Source organism: Mytilus edulis, chromosome 2, assembly GCF_963676685.1.
Source record: "Mytilus edulis chromosome 2, xbMytEdul2.2, whole genome shotgun sequence".
Taxonomy (NCBI): domain Eukaryota; kingdom Metazoa; phylum Mollusca; class Bivalvia; order Mytilida; family Mytilidae; genus Mytilus; species Mytilus edulis.
In genome coordinates, this window is record NC_092345.1 from 53,686,432 (window position 1) to 53,707,065 (window position 20,634).

Genomic DNA, 20,634 nt, shown 5'->3' on the forward strand with positions numbered 1-20,634 from the left:
ATTAGTAATTAGTACTAAATATAGACATATTCCTCCACTTGTAAACATGGAATGAATCATCATCACCATTAATCTGTTAATAAAGATAATATACAACATATAAACATCTGATGAACATGTCTTGTTAAATGCCTCTAAGCTTTTGATATTTACTCTATTACCTTGGGGTCATTTGACATACAATGATTGAACATTACTTAAAACTTCTATACTAAACTCACTATTCTGTTATTAAAATCACCACATATGAAATAATTGATACAATTAAAGGATGTAACAATGATCTGATTAATTGTTCCGTTAACTTGACCTGGTTGTAGATGTATTTCAGGATTATTGTGTGTTAGAATGTGGAATAGATAAGGCATTTTTTGTGTAAATTCAACAACAATATTAAAAATGGGTAAAGTATGTGCATAAAAGGAATTTAAAGGGTTATATTTATACCTGGATGGAGATCTTTTGTGCTCTCTTTTTCTTTTTTACATTAACAAATACATAGTAGAGGAAGTGAATGTACACAAAGCCTTTAAGACTATTTCTAAATTCAATAAACGTTCTTAAAAGTAAATGATTTTAAGTTAAAATTCAAGTCATAAGGAAATAGATATTTTACCTGTTGTGATCCATGTGAATTTTGTCTGTACATGGACCGGATAGGGTTTTTGTTGTTGATAGTTTATTTCTGCCTGTATAGGATGTGATTGTGGTCACATTTTATGCGTAGACAAATATTTATTTAGCGATAACTGTGTGCATACATATAGAGATAAAATTAAAACTTTATTTTTTTAAGTTTGAGGATTATTCATACTTGTGGTTTTTGAGTGTCGTTTAAGATCTAGATTATAAAAGTTGATATATCTATTGTAAACCAGGAAGTGGATGGTGATGACAGTATCATATGATTAAAAAAGAAAGATGCACTGGGTTCATTGATAACAAAATATTTGGATTTAAATTGTTTAATGTGTACTTTGTTGTGGAAAGAAGAACTAACAAGTAACATTAAATTTAATACTAGGTTTTACGTTTGTACATCGTTCTTCAAACAAACAAAAATTATGATCTTTGCATTTGTCTCTACAAATTATCAATGGATTTAATTTAGTGTACGGAAATAAGGATAGAACTGAAGACGTAAACAATGTTTCGTATTGTTGACGATTCTCCTCCTACAGAGGGAGTAACTCTTAGGGAAACTAAACATGATTATTTTACTGTTCTTGCAGATGGTGGAGAAAGTCAACCCTTACCTACTTGGAAAACATATTGTAAGTACTTTTAAAGGGTTTAATAGACAATGGGATATGGGCTTTGGTCATTGTTGAAGGCCGTACAGTGACCTATTATTGTTAATTTCTGTGTCATTTTGTCTATTGTGGACAGTTGTTTTATTTGCAATCATACCACATCTTCTTATTTATATAGACTATGTTTTATCTAACCTCTATTTACTGTAAATTCAGAAATTGTTGCTTGCATAATTTATCATTTCGATTTATCATTTTAGACTGAATGCGATTTTAATTTTTAGCAATATTCAGAAAAATCCTGTTTGATTCATATCAAAAAATTCAAAATGGTAGTTTTATTAATTGCTATGTTAACCCTGTTGCATTTTTCGCAACAATAAAAACATCGCAATAATTTCTGAATTAACATTAGCTAGTTAGTTCAGGTGTTTCATGTCCTACAAAGCAACTTAATGCTGTCAGTTGGACGGATCTAACTTCTACATGTCTCAAATAGAAAATAAATGTACAATTTCCAGTTTTTTTGAAGGTTAAGAATCATAAAACAACTATTGACCATTGACTTAAGGATAAGGATGTAAACAATTACAGGTCACTGTACGGCCTTCGACAATAAGCAATACCAATACTGAAAGTAAGCTAAAAAAGGCAACAGGATACAAGTTTCAAAAGAAAAACAAGGACCTGGTGTATTCTTATAACAATAGATGCATTTATGCAGACAGTAATTAATGACAACCACTGCATTATTCATATTTCTGTCTTCAGATAAGCACATACAGAAAGTACAGCAATTTTGTTTGACTGAATAACTGAAAAAATTGCAAATACTCATCAGTAGTTTTCAAATGAAAGTTAAACATAACAATTATACTTGAGGCGATTTTCTGCATTTACCTTGAAAGTTGCACACATAGAGCATTTAGTTTTTTAGACAAAAGATGACATTTAAAATTATACAATTGCAATAGATAGTTTGATCTGAATCGTCTAAGGTCCACCTGACCTTAAGAAAGGGGAATGGGTTGCAGCATTTTAAGTTTTTCAATGACTACACTCATTTCTTATAAAAATTGATTATGCAGCACTCTTCAACTTTAACGGAAATTCAGCAAGGATGTTTTATCTGAGATCTTTAACTATTATCTTAACAAACATTTATATTTTCAGAGTCAACTGTTGACAAATGATTCAGTTGTCATGTCTATATATTAACACACATGAAAAGGAAATTGTGAAATTGTGATGTTATAAATAAAGATATGTGTTTGATCTCTGTAAAAGTTATGTTATATCAAATCTTAATACAATGTACATAATATATATGTACTGGTAGCTGCAGTATTGTCAAATATTAGAAACAATAACCAACAAAGCATTTAAAATACTGTAAGTTAACTTATTTTCACAGATACTTTATTTCATGTTTAGGCCACACTTAAAAATATTTTGGTTTGCACAAACCCTATCCAAAAGTAAAGACAATGGGTATACAATATAGGTAGACATTTTCTTTCCCTTTTTTTGGCAAAGAGAAATTGAAGTGCCAGATGTTTTGCTTGGTACTTTGTCTTTTCCGCACTCTTACTTTACTTTGCCACAATTGAATGTTACAAAACTTGTACACAATGCTTACTGTATCTCCACCAGACACAAATTGAGTTGTTTTATTTAATTGTTTATTTCAGTATACACACTACAGCTTCAAGCTCCTAAACCAAAGGTTATACCATGCCAAAGGGAGGTAAGCAGTTTTTGATTTATGTTACAAATATGTCTATCTCTTCAATAATTGTTAAAAAAATAGTTATACCCCTGCTTTAAAAAAGGGGGGTATACTGTTTTACCTCTGTCTGTCAGTCCGTCCGTCCATCAGTCCGTCCGTCCGTCCGTCAGTCAGTCCGTCCCATGAAACTTTCGTCACATTTTTCTCAGGAACTACAATACAAGGATTTCTGAAATTTGGTTTCAGGATTTATATAAGTCAGCTATACCATGTGATGCGTTTTCAGATTCATCACTCGACAACTTCCTGTTTACCGAACACTTGTCTGATTTTACACATGATAGCCAAGTTGAAAATTTTCGTCACATTTTTCTCAGGAACTACAATACAAGGATTTCTGAAATTTGGTTTCAGGATTTATATAAGTCAGCTATACTGTGTGATGCGTTTTCAGATTCATCACTCAACTACTTCCTGTTTACCGAACACTTGTATGATTTTACACATGATAACCAAGTTAAAAATTTTCGTCACATTTTTCTCAGGAACTACAATACAAGGATTTCTGAAATTTGGTTTCAGGATTTTTATAAGTCAGCTATACCGTGTGATGTGTTTTCAGATTCATCACTCGACAACTTCCTGTTTACCGAACACTTGCATATTTTTACACTATTAATATTATCCACTTGCGGCGGGGGTATCATCAGTGAGCAGTAGCTCGCAGTTTCACTTGTTTTTTTTAAAGTATGTAATTGGGATGCAAAATATCCAAACTTTATAGGAACTATTTATAAAGGTTCTTGATAGTCTGCTAATTGAGTGGCATACTCTGTGGCTATCCAATTAGAAATTACATTTTAACATTTTTTGCATTTTTTGCCAATTAACTACATAGTTAATCTAAATCATATTTATGAAGAATAATTTATGAAAAAAAGTTATGAGATTTCAAAGACCATTGAATCCAATAATCAAAACTCATAAGTCAAAGCAAGACTAAAATATTAAAAAAAAAAAAAAAAATGACTAACAGAAAAATCATTGCACAAAAAAGACAAAGAAAAACAACAGTTAACAAAACATTACTAAAATAACACTAGACTGTACAACATAAACCCTTAGCAAAAACCAAGGGCGATTCCAGGTGCACAGGAAGGTAAAATTTATCCTGCTCCACATGTGGCATCCATAATGTTGCCAATGATTTGTTCAATTTTGATGTAAATTATAATTTGGGAAAAATCACTGTTTAGGAAATGGGATAGGAGAATGGCTTTGAGCATTGATGCATATCTGTGATTATATCCATTAAATAGTTATTTTGACTATTACAGGTACCTAACAAGCCACCATTTTACCAAAAAGAGTAAGTATGGATTGTAACCACACATCATATATACACATACTATTGGAAATATCTATTTACCAGTACTGCTTTTGTGAGAAAAATTGGTTATTTTCCATAATCGTTTTCAACAATAGGCCAGTTCCAGGATACAGCAGCTAGTTGATCCTGTCATGGGACTTCCATTACCACGTGACTAAAATTTAGGCAGCATCACTTCCAACCTATGTTGAGCAAACAGAAGAAAAAGTTTAATCTTAATACTGCACAAAATATTTGGAAAATTACAATCCTATAAGCTGGTTACCCACTCTTTAGTGGTACAGGAATTAAGAAAATGCAGTTATGTGACATTAATTATTTTTATTTTACTCTGCAGAATGACAATTCAGAAAGTGCTGGAAAATTTAATAGAGTAGGGATACAGGTGCGCCTTCCATCTGGTATATGACGTCATAAAGGCGTGCAAAATTGACGATATTTTCCAATGAATGACATGATATGAGAAATGGCCAATTCAGCAATTGGAAAATAATTCATTTTATTATGTTGCACCTATAAACCTCAACCATTAAAAATGTTGCACCCACAACTATAGCAATTCCATGTAATTACCATTTACAAATTGAATTTACATGTACAGTATATAACAGAATTAAAAATCATACTCATGTAATAAAAAATTTTCTTAATCAAATTTTAACCTTTTGTTATGTAGATACCATGGTAACATAAGTCGAGAAGAGGCTGACCGTCTGCTGTGTCAGGGTGATGGTTCATATCTAGTCAGGAAAAGTGAACGAGCACACGATGCATATACATTAGCTATTAGGTAATATTATATTCATATCTGTACATCAAAGAAAAAAAGGAGGCTTTGTTGAGATCACCAACTAATTAATTATCTTCAAGGGAGTATGACAAAAGTTTTGAATCAATGAACTCTGAACATACCTTCTTATAGGAATCTAGTTTCATTGTTTGTTTTGAAATTCATTTGTTTATGGGTTTAAATTCATGGTTGCAGAAGTCAGGTCACTGCAAAATGGAGTTTTATTGCATATCTAACCTGTGATTTTGATAAATTAGGAAATAACTGAAAATTGGTACCAAATGATAAATCGTTCTTTCATAGTATTGAGATATAAGTCAGAATTCAATGCACAAGTACCAATACAGCATATCACAAAGATAAAATATGAAAACTTACAACATATTTGGACTATAGTTAACTTACATCAACATATTATAAAAAATGTAATTTTTTTATTGTAGTTTTGAAGGACAGACCAAAAACTTTAAATTATTTAATGATGGGCAGCATTATGTTGGAGAAAAACGTTTTGATACAGTACACGACTTAGTAGCTGATGGACTTATTCACTTTTATGTGGAAGCGAAAGCTTCAGACTATATATCAAAACTTTCTAATGAATCAAATTATGCTGAGTCCCCATATCTGGCATACACTGCCAAGAAGAAGCGACTTCATCTGTCAGACAAAAATCGTAAAACTGTACTACGACATCCAGGCGACCAGGCTGATGGGGAAAAAAGAATATCAAATGGATCTGCAACAAATGGTGCCGTGGTTGATGATGATGTAAGTGTATATGTACCCGGTATATATGAATTGTTGTCTTGAATTCCTTTTTTCCCCTTTTCATCTTCAAACTTATTTTATACCAACATATACTTTCTTCAGGCCTACTATGCTGATTGTTGACAGTCACGGAAAGTATAAGAGTTTGTACGACAAAACAGCAACAGTTGAACAAATTTCCATACCTAAGGGGCTTGATAAATTAAGAAATTATAATCAAATCTAATCTATAATCTTGCCTCTAACAGGAATTTTGATATTTCAACCTTACATGAGTTTTAGATATGTTATGGACACAGACATGATATATAGGGTGGATGTTAGTGTGATCATATTCATATGGGTAGATCAGAAACTAGTGTGGGGCTCAGCTACCAACTCTTATAAAACAATTTTTTAAGGACGCTATAAATTCCCATATACCCCATCTGTAAGTCACTCAAAAAGACATATTACATGTATATGCAAAGTCAGCAGCCATCTCAAAATAATATTTGTAATGCAGCAGGGGCAGAATTAAAAATCTGTGATATAAAGTTTGTTTTGTTTAAAAGAGTTCTAATAGTTTGGCTCTCATAATCCTGTCATGATTTCCTGTTAAATTGCAAAATGGACATAAACTAATTTTGGTATGAACCACTGTAATAGACAAGAATTTAAGATATAGTTTTGATAATATTTGACATGCTGAAAGCTGATATAAAACAAGTATAAATAAAAAAGAAGACATGATATGATTGCCAATGAGACAACTCTCCAGGAGAGACAAAATGACACAGAAATTAACAACTATAGGTCACAGTATGGTTTTCAACAATGAGCAAAGCCCATATAGCATAGTCAGCTATAAATGGTCCTGAAATGGCAAGGTAAAACAATTCAAACAAGAAAACTAACGGCTTAATTATGTGTTTACCTCATTTTGTAGCTAGACACAGAAGAACTGGATGCAAATGTCCATGAGTATGAAAAGCCTCATGTGTTTAAGGTATGTTTTAAGACATCTACAAATTATTTCAAAGAAGGAAGTTGAGATCATAAAAAGATGTAAAAATGGTGACAAGCGACTTGAAATTAAAGATACAGATACAAAAAAGATAAAAAAAAATAAAAAGTACTTAATTTTGAAACCACTCTTTAGTTTACAGATTTTATATGTTAGCAATTGTTGTCTTATATTTTAGTAAGTATAGATTAATTATTTCAATTCATGACAAAACATCACAAAATTTATTATGACTTTTCTTGTGGTGGTGCTAGAAGACAAGAACTGTTTTTTTCCAATGTAATCATAAAAGTATGATACTGCTTGTATAATTACACTAAAGGCCATTACTTTGCTGCATTGGTCACATATATGATATAAAAAGAAAGATTTATGTTTTAGACAACTAACTTTATTGGATTGAACTGGTGTGATTATTGTGCCAACTTCATGTGGGGATTGATAGCACAAGGTGTTAAATGCCAAGGTAAGCATGGTAGATGTGATATGATTCTTTTTTTTTATTTAAATATTTTTTATCTATGATAAAACTAAACTTTATGTGATATTATCCCATCAAGTATATATGGCAATATTATCCCTGATAAATAAGACTAATATTCTATGGGAATACACTTATCAACCTACAAGTCATATTTCAGTGATTTATATTTGAGTTTGAAATTTATAATATTAAATATTCAGAAAACACATATCTCTTCATATATATTACATGATAACAAAGAATAATATAGATGAATCACACATTAGTTAATGGGAAAGAAAGAAAATCAATTAGATTTTATGTTATCTTTTTAGTAAGTGCACATTCAAATTCAAACCTAAATAATATTGCTTAGCATTCATACTTCAAATAACAACTCTGCAATCAACAAGTTTTATAATTGTGTATTTATTTTGTCTTTATTCCCATATGTTTGATAGTTTTCACTTTGAAACTTAAAAATTCAATATTTTTTTTAATTTGCTTGAGAAAATAAAAAGCATTATGTAAAGCTGTTTTCATCAATGTTTAAACTACCAATACAGAAATAGGACAGGGTATATTTTAATACTGGATTTTAGTGATATCAGAACTAGGTGTTTTCTTTATCAATTTGTCCGAATAATCCAGGAAGTTTTAAGTTTAAGTATACATGGTTAAATCACTGTCATTGAAGTAGTTTATACAATTAAAGCTTTACATATATTTTAGAACACTTCCTCATTGTAGAACTTCACTAACAATACATTTTTTCACCAATAAAATTTTAAAAGAATTGATGTAATATTTTTTTTTTATATATATGAATATAATATTTAATGGTGGTCATGAGATGATAACATATTAAGTCAAATCATTTTTAGATACACTCTTTAAAGTGCCAGGGGAACAAGTTTAAGATTAACAGATCTACTTCTCAGGTTTATTACCACCATTGATTTCCCCTATTAGTCTTTTATAAAAAAATTGCATAAAAAGTTTATCTTTGTTTTAAATAAAAAAATTCTTGTCATGAGTAAAGTTTAATCATGTCCAGTACTGTAGACAGAATTTCACATAACAATTTATTGCATATAAGAAAAAAACAATAACTGGGGGTTAATCAATAAAATTTTCACCCCTTTTTTTCCTGTGTACAAGCAAGGAGGTTATTAGCTGCGGAACCGCTAATAGTAAAAAAATAACATAAGGACCTAAGAGCTAGAGTTCCGCAGCTAGTAGGTCCTTATGTTATTTTTTGACTATTTGCGGACCGCAAATAGTCAAAAAATAACATAAGGATCTAAGAGCTACGATTCCGCAGCTAGGAGGTTATATGAAAAGATGTTCTGGATATACAATTATTGACATGTTAAAAAGATTTTTTTGGGATATTTTTTATTAAGTAATTAAAAATTAAAATTTCATTTTCAATTTGAAAGTAAACTTATTACCAATAGAATGAAACAAATATCCGTCTCATTGCCGTCAATGTTAATATCAACAGAAAGTCACTTTTACGTTGTTCCCCGATAAATTTCTCTATGTTTCAATTGCAAATATTCCTTCTGGTTGTTACTGTCACGGTAATTAAAGTACTTTGCATATTGGTATATTTTCTATGATTATTTCCTGCCAATTCTCATAAACAGAAATTGAAAAGTGAAGTGAAAATCTTTGTTTAAAGCAATGTAGTGTTGAATAAAAATCGCACACTAACTTTCCTTTAAACCCTCATAACTTTGTCATTTCTTTACATTTTTTCACTGTTGACAGACGACTGATTTTGAAATTGCACGTCAAATCTTTTTTCATATCATAAACACCTATACACTGTATTGTTACCAAAAATACACCTGAACTTTAATGACCTAGTCACTGATAACAATCACATGACATATGCGATTTATCTAATAACCCGAACTGTTTGCGGTAACAGCCCGGTACATCAGAGGGCGATGCCAAGTGGGTGATAAGACAGATAAACATGACGATTTTTTATAGTTTTATAATTTTTCTCTGATCGAACAGCTATCCTGGGGATGCTAATTTTGTATCAAGCAGAGTGTTCACTCTCCTTCTCATATAACCTCCTTGGTACAAGCTTTAGTAACCATGTAACCTCAAGTTTCCAAGATATTCTATAGAAACACCAAATATAAAAATAATGGTGGTTATAAACATCCAAGATATACGTTTATGACTCAGAAATGTTTTACTGCAACAATTTGTAGGATTAGTTTCTTGGAAATCTTTTAAGGCAATGAAATGTAGGATTAATTTCTTACAACTGTCAAATTCAAGGGAACATTTTTTTCCAACCTTATTTGTATGCAACTTGCTGTGACATACTGTGATTTGGTGATATTTAACCTCTCACTAGTATTCCATTACAATTAAAACACTTGTAGTAACAGAAGTCTATATCTGAAAGAGTAAGAATTGATCATTCAAGTTTTGGTTGGGTTTCAGTTTGTTCTATCTTGAGTTTTCTATGTAGTGCATTGTAGATTTCTTTGTCTTTTCAGCCTTTTTTGTTTGTTTGTATGTCCCATTGGTATCTTCTGCCACTTTCCCCCCCTTTAACGCAATATTAGATCCGTTTTTGTCATATAGCTCATAATCATGATAATATGTCTACATATTTATACATCAACTGGGTTTGAAATGTTTAAGGTTGATCATTCTTGATGAGAGTTAAGCAGGAAATGCGCTTGGAATGCACAAAATTTAGTGTTATTTTTATTTCAGATTGTGGTTTTAGTGCTCACAAAAAATGTTCAGAGAAAGTCCCAAATGATTGTATGCCAGATATTAAATTTGTAAAGAATCTTTATGGTGCTGATTTGACGACTGCTGTGAAGTTACGCAATACTCCCTTACCCATTGTTGTTACAAAATGTATTAAAGAAATAGAAAGTCGAGGTAAGTAATAATAAATTGCACTATTAAGTGAAATTTTATTATTTCATAGATGCAAGTCTATTTTCTTTCATAGTTTTTCTAAATCACAGTTGTTTAGATTTTTGTCGAGCCTTCGACTTTTGTCGAAAAGGCAAGACATATCGATCCTACATTCTGTTGTCATAGGCGGCGGCGTCCACAAATATTCACTCTGTGGTTCAAGTTTTTGAAATTTTCTTAAACTGTCCTGGATTTCTACCAAACTTGGACTAAAGCTTGTTTATGATCAAAAGCTAGTTTCTAGAAGGAAATTTTGTAAAAATATATTTCCTGTTTTTCCATATGTTACTTAATTATATACATAGTTTTCTTCCAGTTATCATTACATACAATCTGCATTTAAAGTTCCTAAAACATTTATTAGCTTCATAAAATAGGCGAGACACTGGGTTCCTGGAACACTTACAAATTTTATATTTATAAATAAATTAATTGCATTCAGGGTTGAAAATAAATGTTTTAGAAGCATAAAACGTAAGTGAAGAAAGTCTTCCCTAATTATATCTATATCCATTGCTCAGAAGTAGTATATACTGTCTGTCTGTCCTGTCCAATGAAATTTCCAATGCATTTTTCTCTGGAACTACAAATTAGAGGTTCCTGATATTCAGTAGCATGCATTATATGAGCAAGTAACATGTTTAACTGTATGTTGAGTGTTCAAATTCGTCACTTGTCAATTTTGTTATGTATGCATTTAATCGGGTTTTCATCATCTTGATCAGTTTTGATGAACTAAACATTGACAGATTTGGTCTCTTGAAGAATAAATCCCTTTTTAGCTCACCTGGCCCTTAAGTTAGCTTTTCTCATTACTTTGCGTCTGTCATCGTCGTCGTCTGTTGTTGTTAACTTTTACAAAAATCGTCTCCTCTGAAACTACTGGGCCAAATTAAACCAAACTTGGCCACAATCATCATTTGGGTATCTAGTTTAAAAAATGTGACCCGGCCAACCAACCAAGATGGCCACCATGACTAAAAATATAACATAGGGGTAAAATGCAGTTTTTGTCTTATAACTCAAAACCAAAGCATTTAGAGCAAATCTGACATTGGGTAAAATTGTTTATCAGGTCAAGATCTATCTGCCCTGAAATTTTCAGATGGATTAGACAACCTGTTGTTAGGTTGCTGCCCCTGAATTGGTAATTTTAAGGAAATTTTGTCGTTTTTAGCTCACCTGGCCCTTTTCCCATCACTTGGCGTCTGGCGTCCGTCGTCCGGCGTCGTCGCCCTGTGTCCGGCGTCGTTAACTTTTACAAAAATCTTCTCCTCTGAAACTACCAGGCCAAATTTTACCAAACTTGGCCACAATCATCATTGGGGTATCTAGTTTAAAAAATGTGTCCGGTGACCCGGTCAACCAACCAAGATGGCCGCCATGGCTAAAAATAGAACATAGGGGTAAAATGCAGTTTTTGGCTTATAACTCAAAAACCAAAGCATTTAGAGCAAATCTGACATGGGGTTAAATTGTTCATCAGCTGATCTATCTGCCCTGAAATTTTCAGATGAATCGGACAACCCATTGTTGGGTTGCTGCCCCTAAATTGGTAATTTTTAAGGAAATTTTGCGGTTTTTGGTTATTATCTTGAATACCATTATAGATAGAGATAACCTGTAAACAGCAATAATGTTCAGAAAAGTAAGATTTACAAATAAGTCAACATGACTGAACTGGTCAATTGACCCCCTAAGGAGTTATTGTCCTTTATAGTAAATTTTTAACAATTTTCATAAAATTTGTAAATTTTTACTAATATTTTCCACTGAAACTACTGGGCCAAGTTCATTATAGATAGAGATAATTGTAAGCAGCAAGAATGTTCAGTAAAGTAAGATGTACAAACACATCACCATCACCAAAACACATATTTGTCATGAATCTATCTGCTTCTTTTGTTAAATATTCACATATACCAAGGTGAGCGACACAGGCTCTTTAGAGCCTCTAGTTTGTTATAATTTTGAATATTATTATAGATAGATATCAACTGTAAACAGCAATAATGTTCAGCAAAGTAAGATCTACAAATAAGTCAACATGACCAAAGTGGTCAACTGACCCCCTAAGGAGTTATTTTCCTTTATAGTCAATTTTTAACAATTTTCATAAAATTTGTAATTTTTTACTTACATTTTCCACTGAAACTACTGGGTCAAGTTCATTATAGATAGAGATAATTGTAAGCAGCAAGAATGTTCAGTAAAGTAAGATGTACAAACACATCACCATCACCAAAACACAATTTTGTCATGAATCCATCTGCGTCCTGTGTTTAATATTCACATGGACTCTAGTTGTTTCACTTGGCACTTACTAATAATTCATAAGTGAAACAGATTCTATCAGTTAAACCTGGTTGACGTTAATATTTATTCTTTCTTTGTAATTAAAAATAACAAAAATTCCTTGCAAATCTTGCATTTTGAAAATTAAATTAATGGAGGGGTGTGGTAGAATCGAATCTATAATTATAGCAGAAAAAATATCTATGTGTTACAATAACTGTAGGTTTGGAACATGAAGGCTTATACAGAATAGCAGGTTTACATGACGAAGTGGAAACTATCAGAATGGAGTTTGATAAAGGTATATTTTATATTCATTTTAAAAAGAAAATGGTATGCATTGTTAATAGGTTATAGTGCATTCAATTATTTTGATATGTTATGAAATTTTAAGTAATTTGGCCCATTTTGCACATCTGGTGCAGTGAAATTGGTAAATTTATTGCTATAATATGCATTGTAAAACCAATTTTATGTCCCAGTTATTGGTTTGATATAATTTGACAGCAGCTATGAAAGGCATCACAGATAAAAAATTTCAGATGTTATATGTATCATAAAGCTTTAACAGGTCGAGAACTCTAGATTTCCTGACGTCAGAATATATTTGCATAGTAATTTCCCAAAACACAAGGCCAATATGGCCTTGAAAAACTGACCAATCGGGTCAATGAACTACAATGCATTGTGGGCTACTACGAGTAAACTACTACTTGAAAGCACGTGGAATAAGTGGGAAAACTGTCAATTAATATAATGTATGGGACTCTCAAAATAAATGTTTTTGCTATGCGAATATGTTTATTATAAAATATATAACATAATCTTCAATTTGCATGCTCAGATTAAAAAAGTATTGTTTACGGGCTTCACATTTCGACTTTTTTTTCGCCTTGAAAAAGTAGTTGAACAGGTTTTTTCCATTGTTATGCATTGTACCTGTGCAATAATTTCACGGCATGAAACAGTGATATTTCATATGAAGTGACCAGTCCACTGTCCAGTATGAAAATTTGTTGACCTCTTTTAAACCTGTAAGAGTCATTCCAAAACATTTCTGCCTCGAAAATCACGAAAACTCGCACTGAAACACTTCCATCTGTATTGGGTGTTTAAACTTTTTATCAGGACCTGAACTAAAAGTAAGAACATCATAATATTCAGTATGCTAAAAATAATTGTTATAAAAGCGGGGACGATAAATAGCTTAATATATTTTGTATAGTTTCATCCATCTATACAGTCCGTCTGTCGCTAATTTTATCCCAAAATATACCTCAGAGGTATTTTTATCGTTTGGCTGCTGTCTATTGAATAATTGACGTATGTGCAATATCTCCAATTATTTAAATCCTATTGATCATAGTGGGTTCAATTTACCTATTAGGTTTTTCTACAACTTGCTTTGTTTATAGAAATAAGAAGATGAGGTATGAGTGCCAAATGAGACATCTTTCCATCCAAGACACAATCTAGTAGAGTAAGCAATCATAGATTCAATACTGAAAAAGTAAGCTTTAAAGGGACCCCGAATCACAAGTGGCAAACAATCCAAACAACAAAAAAACAACGGCCTTATTTTATATACTCAAGGAGAAGGAAATGTATCCAATAAATAAAAGAAATACAATAGGTTTAGATCCAACGCTGCAATTTTCACAAAACATATCAAAGTTCCCACTTTGTCGCACAAAAACATGGATAACATCATTAATAATAATAATCTTTATTGTCAAATAATTTTTTTTAAACATATTTGTGACAAACTGCAGAAAAAAACGAACATACACTCATATTAGTGCGGTGACTGAAGGTAGATTTTTTTGAATTTAATCTCCCCACCGAACACACACCTATATAATATATCATTGGAAAGAGGAAATCGTGTACTATAATAATATGCCTGTCGTCAGGATTTGGTATGGTCACAATTTTTTTAAATTGAGGTCAAAGGTCATACGTGAAAATCTGTGAAAATTTGGGAGGGTTTCAATTTTGACATTTTTTTCTATTTCTAAACTCTACATAAATACAAACGATACTGTTTTGGCTTTATTAATGTTTGTTATTATACATAAACCTTAATCATTAAGATTTATTTTATCAAAAAAATCCTAAAACGACGTTTTATATACAAAACCTCAAAAATTAAGTTTTTAACCTATACAATGTTTAGAGCACCTTAACCTTTTGAAAAAATTTAATTTCAGGTAAAAATCAAGTGTCATGCAGGACAATACTTTAAAATTATTTTTTAAACTATCATATTGGGTGAGGTATCAAATCAAAGCAATAGAACCCTACAGTCAAATATGACCTCAAATTGAATTGCGGATACTTTACGTTTTATTATAGACTATTTGTTGCTTTTGGTTTTTTTTCACAATTATTACTGCTTCCATATATAGTATTATCTGTTGTTGCGTATTTTACTCTGGTTAATATCTATTACATTATAAGTTTTGTACCTATATCCCCCCTTTTTATCCTTGCAACGTACCACAAACTTCAAAAGTATTCCATATAAAAAAAAAGAAGATGTGATATGATTGCAAATGAGGCAACCATCCAAATGAGACATAAATTAACAATATGTCCTGTACGGGCTTCAACAATGAGTAAAATTTATACTGCATAGTCTTCAATTCACGAAATGAATATTGTAAAACAAACGAAAAATCTATCGACCTGATTAATGTACAAAATGAATAAGAAACAAAAAAATATATTATAAAGAAACATACGACAAACACTGCATTACCGTCTCGTGACTTGAAACAGACACAAACAAAATGTGGCGGGGTTGACTTTTTCAAGGGCACGCCAACACTCCCCAAACCCGGGGGTGGACCGTGTGTATCAGTTCAACAAGCTATATACCTATTCAACCGTTATCTCCATCATCTTCATTTTCACCAACCGTCACAAGACATGTTTTTAATATTTCTATACATTTCACTCATGGCCACAGGTATGCACATGAAAGGTACTGTTCAAAGCAAACACGTTATTTTGAGATTTTCTTATAAGTACAGACAAGGTATTGTAGGAAGTCCGGAGACATTCGTTCCCAAAGAAATACCAGCTTCAAACCATCCCTTTCAATTCATCCAAGATTTAACAGAGATCTTAAATGGGGAGATGACATCCATATGCTTGTCTGCAAAGATGATGGGGGAAACATTATGCATGAGACGTACACACTGTCTTCATTTCGCTCAATTTCATGGTTGGCAACACATTAGATAGCGTCGCACTCTATTTAGAAGCATAAAATCCATTGGCATTCAATATTTCAACAAGGTGTTTCGAACCAAACTCGTTGTACATTTGTAAAGCCAATATGAAATGAAAAGCAGTAAAAACAAATGGCAACACAAACGGTTGACGCAAAAACTGCTTAGCAATTAAGAAATTTCTGTGATGCTATTTCCTGAGAATAGTTTTGGCTATGCAGTTTCATTGAGTTACCATAAAATTAGTTGCAATAAAGACGAAGGCATTGACTGAATGGAAGAAGAACAAGACAATTCTTCCGAAGTTGGGTATACTTCTGTACAGTTTGTAGATATGTCTTTTCTATTGTATACTTGCAGCGGAATGACATATCTGTCCGTTATTTTTGTCTATTACATTTGACATTAAAATTTTGAGTTCAGTTTTCCATTGACTTGCAGCTGATATGGCATCTTAAATAGTTATTTTGCTACAAAATATTGTTATATTTGCCTTGAACTTGTTGAAGTTGTTTGACAACTGAATTTCTATAGAAATCAATGAATTTAGACTGCATTTTACAAGTAGAATATTTTAAATTAGAATCAGCTGGAAGAAAAGATCTACTACTAAGTAATATATTTATCTAGTAACGGTGTCATGAGGAATGACCATAACATCGTTGTCAATAGCCAAAATAAAATTAGTAAAAGCAGTATCGTGATCTGAGATATCTGCTTTTTTTTCGTTTTTAGCAAATAATTTGTAATGCAACCAAAATGACAGAGTGCTTGAAGTTTAAAAGAGGGACGGGAAACTATTTTAACTTTAACTTTATCTGACACGGTTAAAACATTTTTAATACGCTCATCTGATTCAAACTTGAGTAGTTCTTGATCTTTCTAAAATGTTTGGTTGCAACAAAATATACAAGCGCTCCAGTTGAACGACTGCATTCTAGAACGCGTACACATACCGAAACAGAGGGACAACAGTCCGAAAATTGTATGTCGTCATTAAATATCAGATTAGAAGCTTCCTCGCTCTAAAAGGGGGAACAAATATGTTTACTTGTGTAACTTTTGTAGCATGAACAACGATAAACAGCCGGCACGGACTTCTGTAAATTAACAGCTTCCGCATGAAACATCTTGATGTTCACCTCGTCTAATCTTTTATTCAATGCAGATACAAAAATCGACTTTCCAATACTGGTAAATTGACTCAAAATGTCAGTCCATTTTTTCTTTTCTTTGCATATTAAACACTGCATAAAATTTAACAACGTTTGTCTTTTCTTTGGACTTAATGGGGCAAGTTGCAACGGACTTGACGTATCACGGAATATTTACTGAAACTATCCGTAAATTATTTGGATTTTACAATTAGACTTTTCTGACAAAGTATATTTAATGTTTTATAACAAAAAAACATAGAATATAAACACATACACACAAAGATTGTAGCATATATCAGTGCAAATATGTGTATATAATAGCGAAAAGGTAGTAATGTCATATATCAGTTGAGACCAAATTATTGACTAATACACAAAATGTGACGGAAGGCAAGTGATTAAGTTCCGTGTTGAAATTGAAGTTTTTTATTCCATTCTTTTTCCATTGATTTCTTAAGGTTTTTTTCATATTTTGGTTCCGAATTTTTTATCACTGATTAGTTTTATGAAATACTATATGCTAAAAATATTACGGGATAATTTGTTTTACTACGATGAAGAAGAAACTAAAGTTTGTGTCTGAATTTGCGATTAAAATTACCTAAATTTTTAACAGTCTAAACTTCGCAAATTTTATAGATTATAAGAAAATGAAATACTAAATAGAATATTTCGATATCTGAAAATAGCGTCAGGAAAAACTATTTCAGTTAAATGTAAGCAAACATACACAATTTTTCATTTTGAAAAAGGGGGGTTGAAACTCTCCTATATACTACTAGTCATTAAAACGACTTTTTAGAAAAATGTGACCGTACGAAATTCTGACGACAGGGCAAAAACTAAAGAAGACATATTTGTCTTTAAGTTAAGACCATTTTTAGCCGTGTGTTATTTGGGGAGATTAAACTCGCGATCTAGACGACTTTTTACACTTCTGTCACCGCACTATATTAATGATTTTATCAAGGTTGGCAAATGTCAGAGTCTGTTAAAAAAAAAAATCAAAAAAATCCAATATCTCCATTAGAAGAAAAAAAAACGAACTTTGCAAAGACAAAAACAAAATGAAACTACAGTTGCTTGTTCACTACCTTCAGAACAAGGGGAGCAGTTTGAAAGTCCCGAATACTGAAATAGGTCAAAAACTTAACTTATAGATTTTGTTAACACTGTCAGACAAGAATTTAAAAAGGTCTTGTGCAGTTTTGATGAAATATGAAAGATGATATAGGTTTTGTGCATGTTCTGTACCCGTCAAATTCTGATTAGGGAAATATAACTTATTATCCCCGGCTTAGTATATATCTAGGATTTTGATTGGTTAACGCACGTCGTTACAAAACTCAAGCCCCTGGGTGTTGCTAACCCATATCCCCGGACGTTGCTAACCATTGTCCCGGGGAACTTCACGCAAGTTTTCCTTAGTTCCATGATTGCTCCTTGTGAAATATTGAATTCTGTAGATTATACATGATGTTTGTAATTAAATATTTACTTCATTACAATTTTGTCCTTTTATGCCGATCATTTACACTCATTTCATTAAATGCATCACTTGACTACCACATTTTCAAGGAATGGGACTACTGACCTAGCTATGCAAATGACCCACGTTGACGTCACACTATCTATGACGTAACTCTCACAACATTGAGCGCCAAATTTGACTCAATCAAGTTTCTCTGTCTCCTTATTAAAAACGTCTTATATTTGACTACCTGTAGGGTTCTACCAAAGGTAGTACCTTGGTAGAACCCTACACCCCGTAGAAACTATGTAAAATTTTCAAATTTCAATAAAAGTTTTTTAGATAATGAAAAAAACGTTGTTTTCACGTTACACTTTGTACCCGAATTTCCATAAAACTCGTCCGATTCGGACTAAGATCGGGGATAAATTCGTTATCTACGTTCATATCCGTAGATATGGATATTTTAACACCCTTCAGTACCCTGTACACCCTTCGGCTACGCCTCATGGTGTACTTGGGTACTTCAGGGTGTTAAAATATTCATATCTACGGATATGAACATAGATAACTTATAGTGTTCTACAGACGTCGGTAAATATTTCATAATTGAAAACCGAACCTTCTGAAAGACGTTTGTATAAAAAAATAAGGAAATGGGATATGATTGCCAAAGGGACAATTATCTACTTAAGTTCAAATGAAGTGGATGAAACTAATGATATGCAACCGCAATACCTTCAACAATGAGAAAACCTCATACCATATAAACGGCTAAAAATGGCCCCGCTTGATGATTATATGTTGTTGTTTCATAAAACAAATGAATGAACACATTCTTATCGTCGATCTAAATTACCTTTTAATCATAAAAGAAGGTACAATATTGATAAAAAATTGTGAAAACCCCATCGATATTTGACAAACTCTAAGTCTTCGCCTTTTTGTACGAACTCAAAATTCAAGGATCACACATTTTTCTTTAACTTTCTGTACGAAAGTTGCTGCCCTCGTAAATATTAGCACTGGCTGTTATCGATGGCTAACCTTACACTAGTAAGTTTGTCGTATGGGTAATTGTGTTTTCACTGTTGTTTCGTTGTTGTCTGGTTGACGAATACCTACAACCTCCGTGTCAAACACCAAACATATTAATGTCATTAATAATGGCTATATATATCTGGTAATTCAAACACTTGTTTCTTCTCATAGAAACATCTCTTCGTTAATCTGAGCATGGAACGAATACTTTATATCACGAACTATAAATGTGGATACATAAAATGAAAAACTTAGCGAAAATGCTAATCCCGCATTGCACGAAAAAATGTGTTGTATTTCAGGAAATAACATGTGTTCTTTGTTGTTTGTAAACACGTAGAAGTCCATCATGCATTGTTACTCATTTAATGGATTGATCAAAAACCCAGGTAAACATAAACTGCGTTAAACGTAAATAAACAGTTAGATGTGCGAGGACATAAGTATGCTAATTCATGCATTTCCATATATGGTAGAGTTCCCGACCTGTTTAAGTCTCACCAAATTTGGGGTCATACATTACCAATAAAAAACATCAGAATTGAGTTTAAATGTTAAGGAAAAAATTGCCAATAAATAACATTCGAATTCAGGTTATATGATATAGAAATATTGTTTTTAAATACAACTATATTTTGTTTTAGATCTTGAAAAGACAGATATTAGTGAAGCTAGATATGATGACATCCACAGTTTAACCAGTGTATTAAAACTATATTTCCGTCTTTTACCCATACCACTAGTTACTTTTGATGCTTATAAAATTTTACTGGATGCAATAAGTGAGTTTATTATATATTTAGTAGTAAATACAGATAAATTGTATGTGTAATACAATCAATGGCAAGCGTGCTGTATCAGTCACCCGTGATGATATCGATATCAGCACGGTTGCAAAAGCTTAATCACACCTTTAATCTGTATGACGTCATGTCATCGATTACAGTCACAGTTGCACTGAAAGCTTTATCAAAACCCTAATCTGTATGATGTCATGTCAAACTTTCTTATCTGTATAACGTCATGTCAGATAAAAAGAACATCTACTTCAGGTATATGTATATAATA

The 20,634-nt window shown here is 32.0% G+C and overlaps 1 protein-coding gene across 7 annotated transcripts in view; it reads left to right on the top strand.

Annotated features, from left to right (window-relative positions):
• LOC139510250 (N-chimaerin-like) overlaps window positions 1-20,634 on the top strand; it is a 39,343-nt gene that overhangs the window by 9,561 nt on the left and 9,148 nt on the right. For 3 of the 7 annotated variants that reach the window (XR_011661858.1, XM_071296740.1, XM_071296741.1), the window contains 10 exons: window positions 1,233-1,274; window positions 2,945-3,000; window positions 4,320-4,351; window positions 5,049-5,162; window positions 5,606-5,933; window positions 6,862-6,921; window positions 7,321-7,405; window positions 10,154-10,327; window positions 12,885-12,962; window positions 20,211-20,348. Coding sequence is in view for 4 of the 7 variants with exons in the window: in XM_071296740.1 (XP_071152841.1) it covers window positions 1,233-1,274; window positions 2,945-3,000; window positions 4,320-4,351; window positions 5,049-5,162; window positions 5,606-5,933; window positions 6,862-6,921; window positions 7,321-7,405; window positions 10,154-10,327; window positions 12,885-12,962; window positions 20,211-20,348 (1,107 nt within the window). In the remaining 3 variants the exon portion in view is untranslated. Of the gene's footprint in view, window positions 1-169; window positions 404-540; window positions 1,275-2,944; window positions 3,001-4,319; window positions 4,352-5,048; window positions 5,163-5,605; window positions 5,934-6,861; window positions 6,922-7,320; window positions 7,406-10,153; window positions 10,328-12,884; window positions 12,963-20,210; window positions 20,349-20,634 lie in introns of those variants that run through there. The other 4 variants (XR_011661859.1, XM_071296742.1, XR_011661857.1 and 1 more) reach the window with 2 other exon arrangements.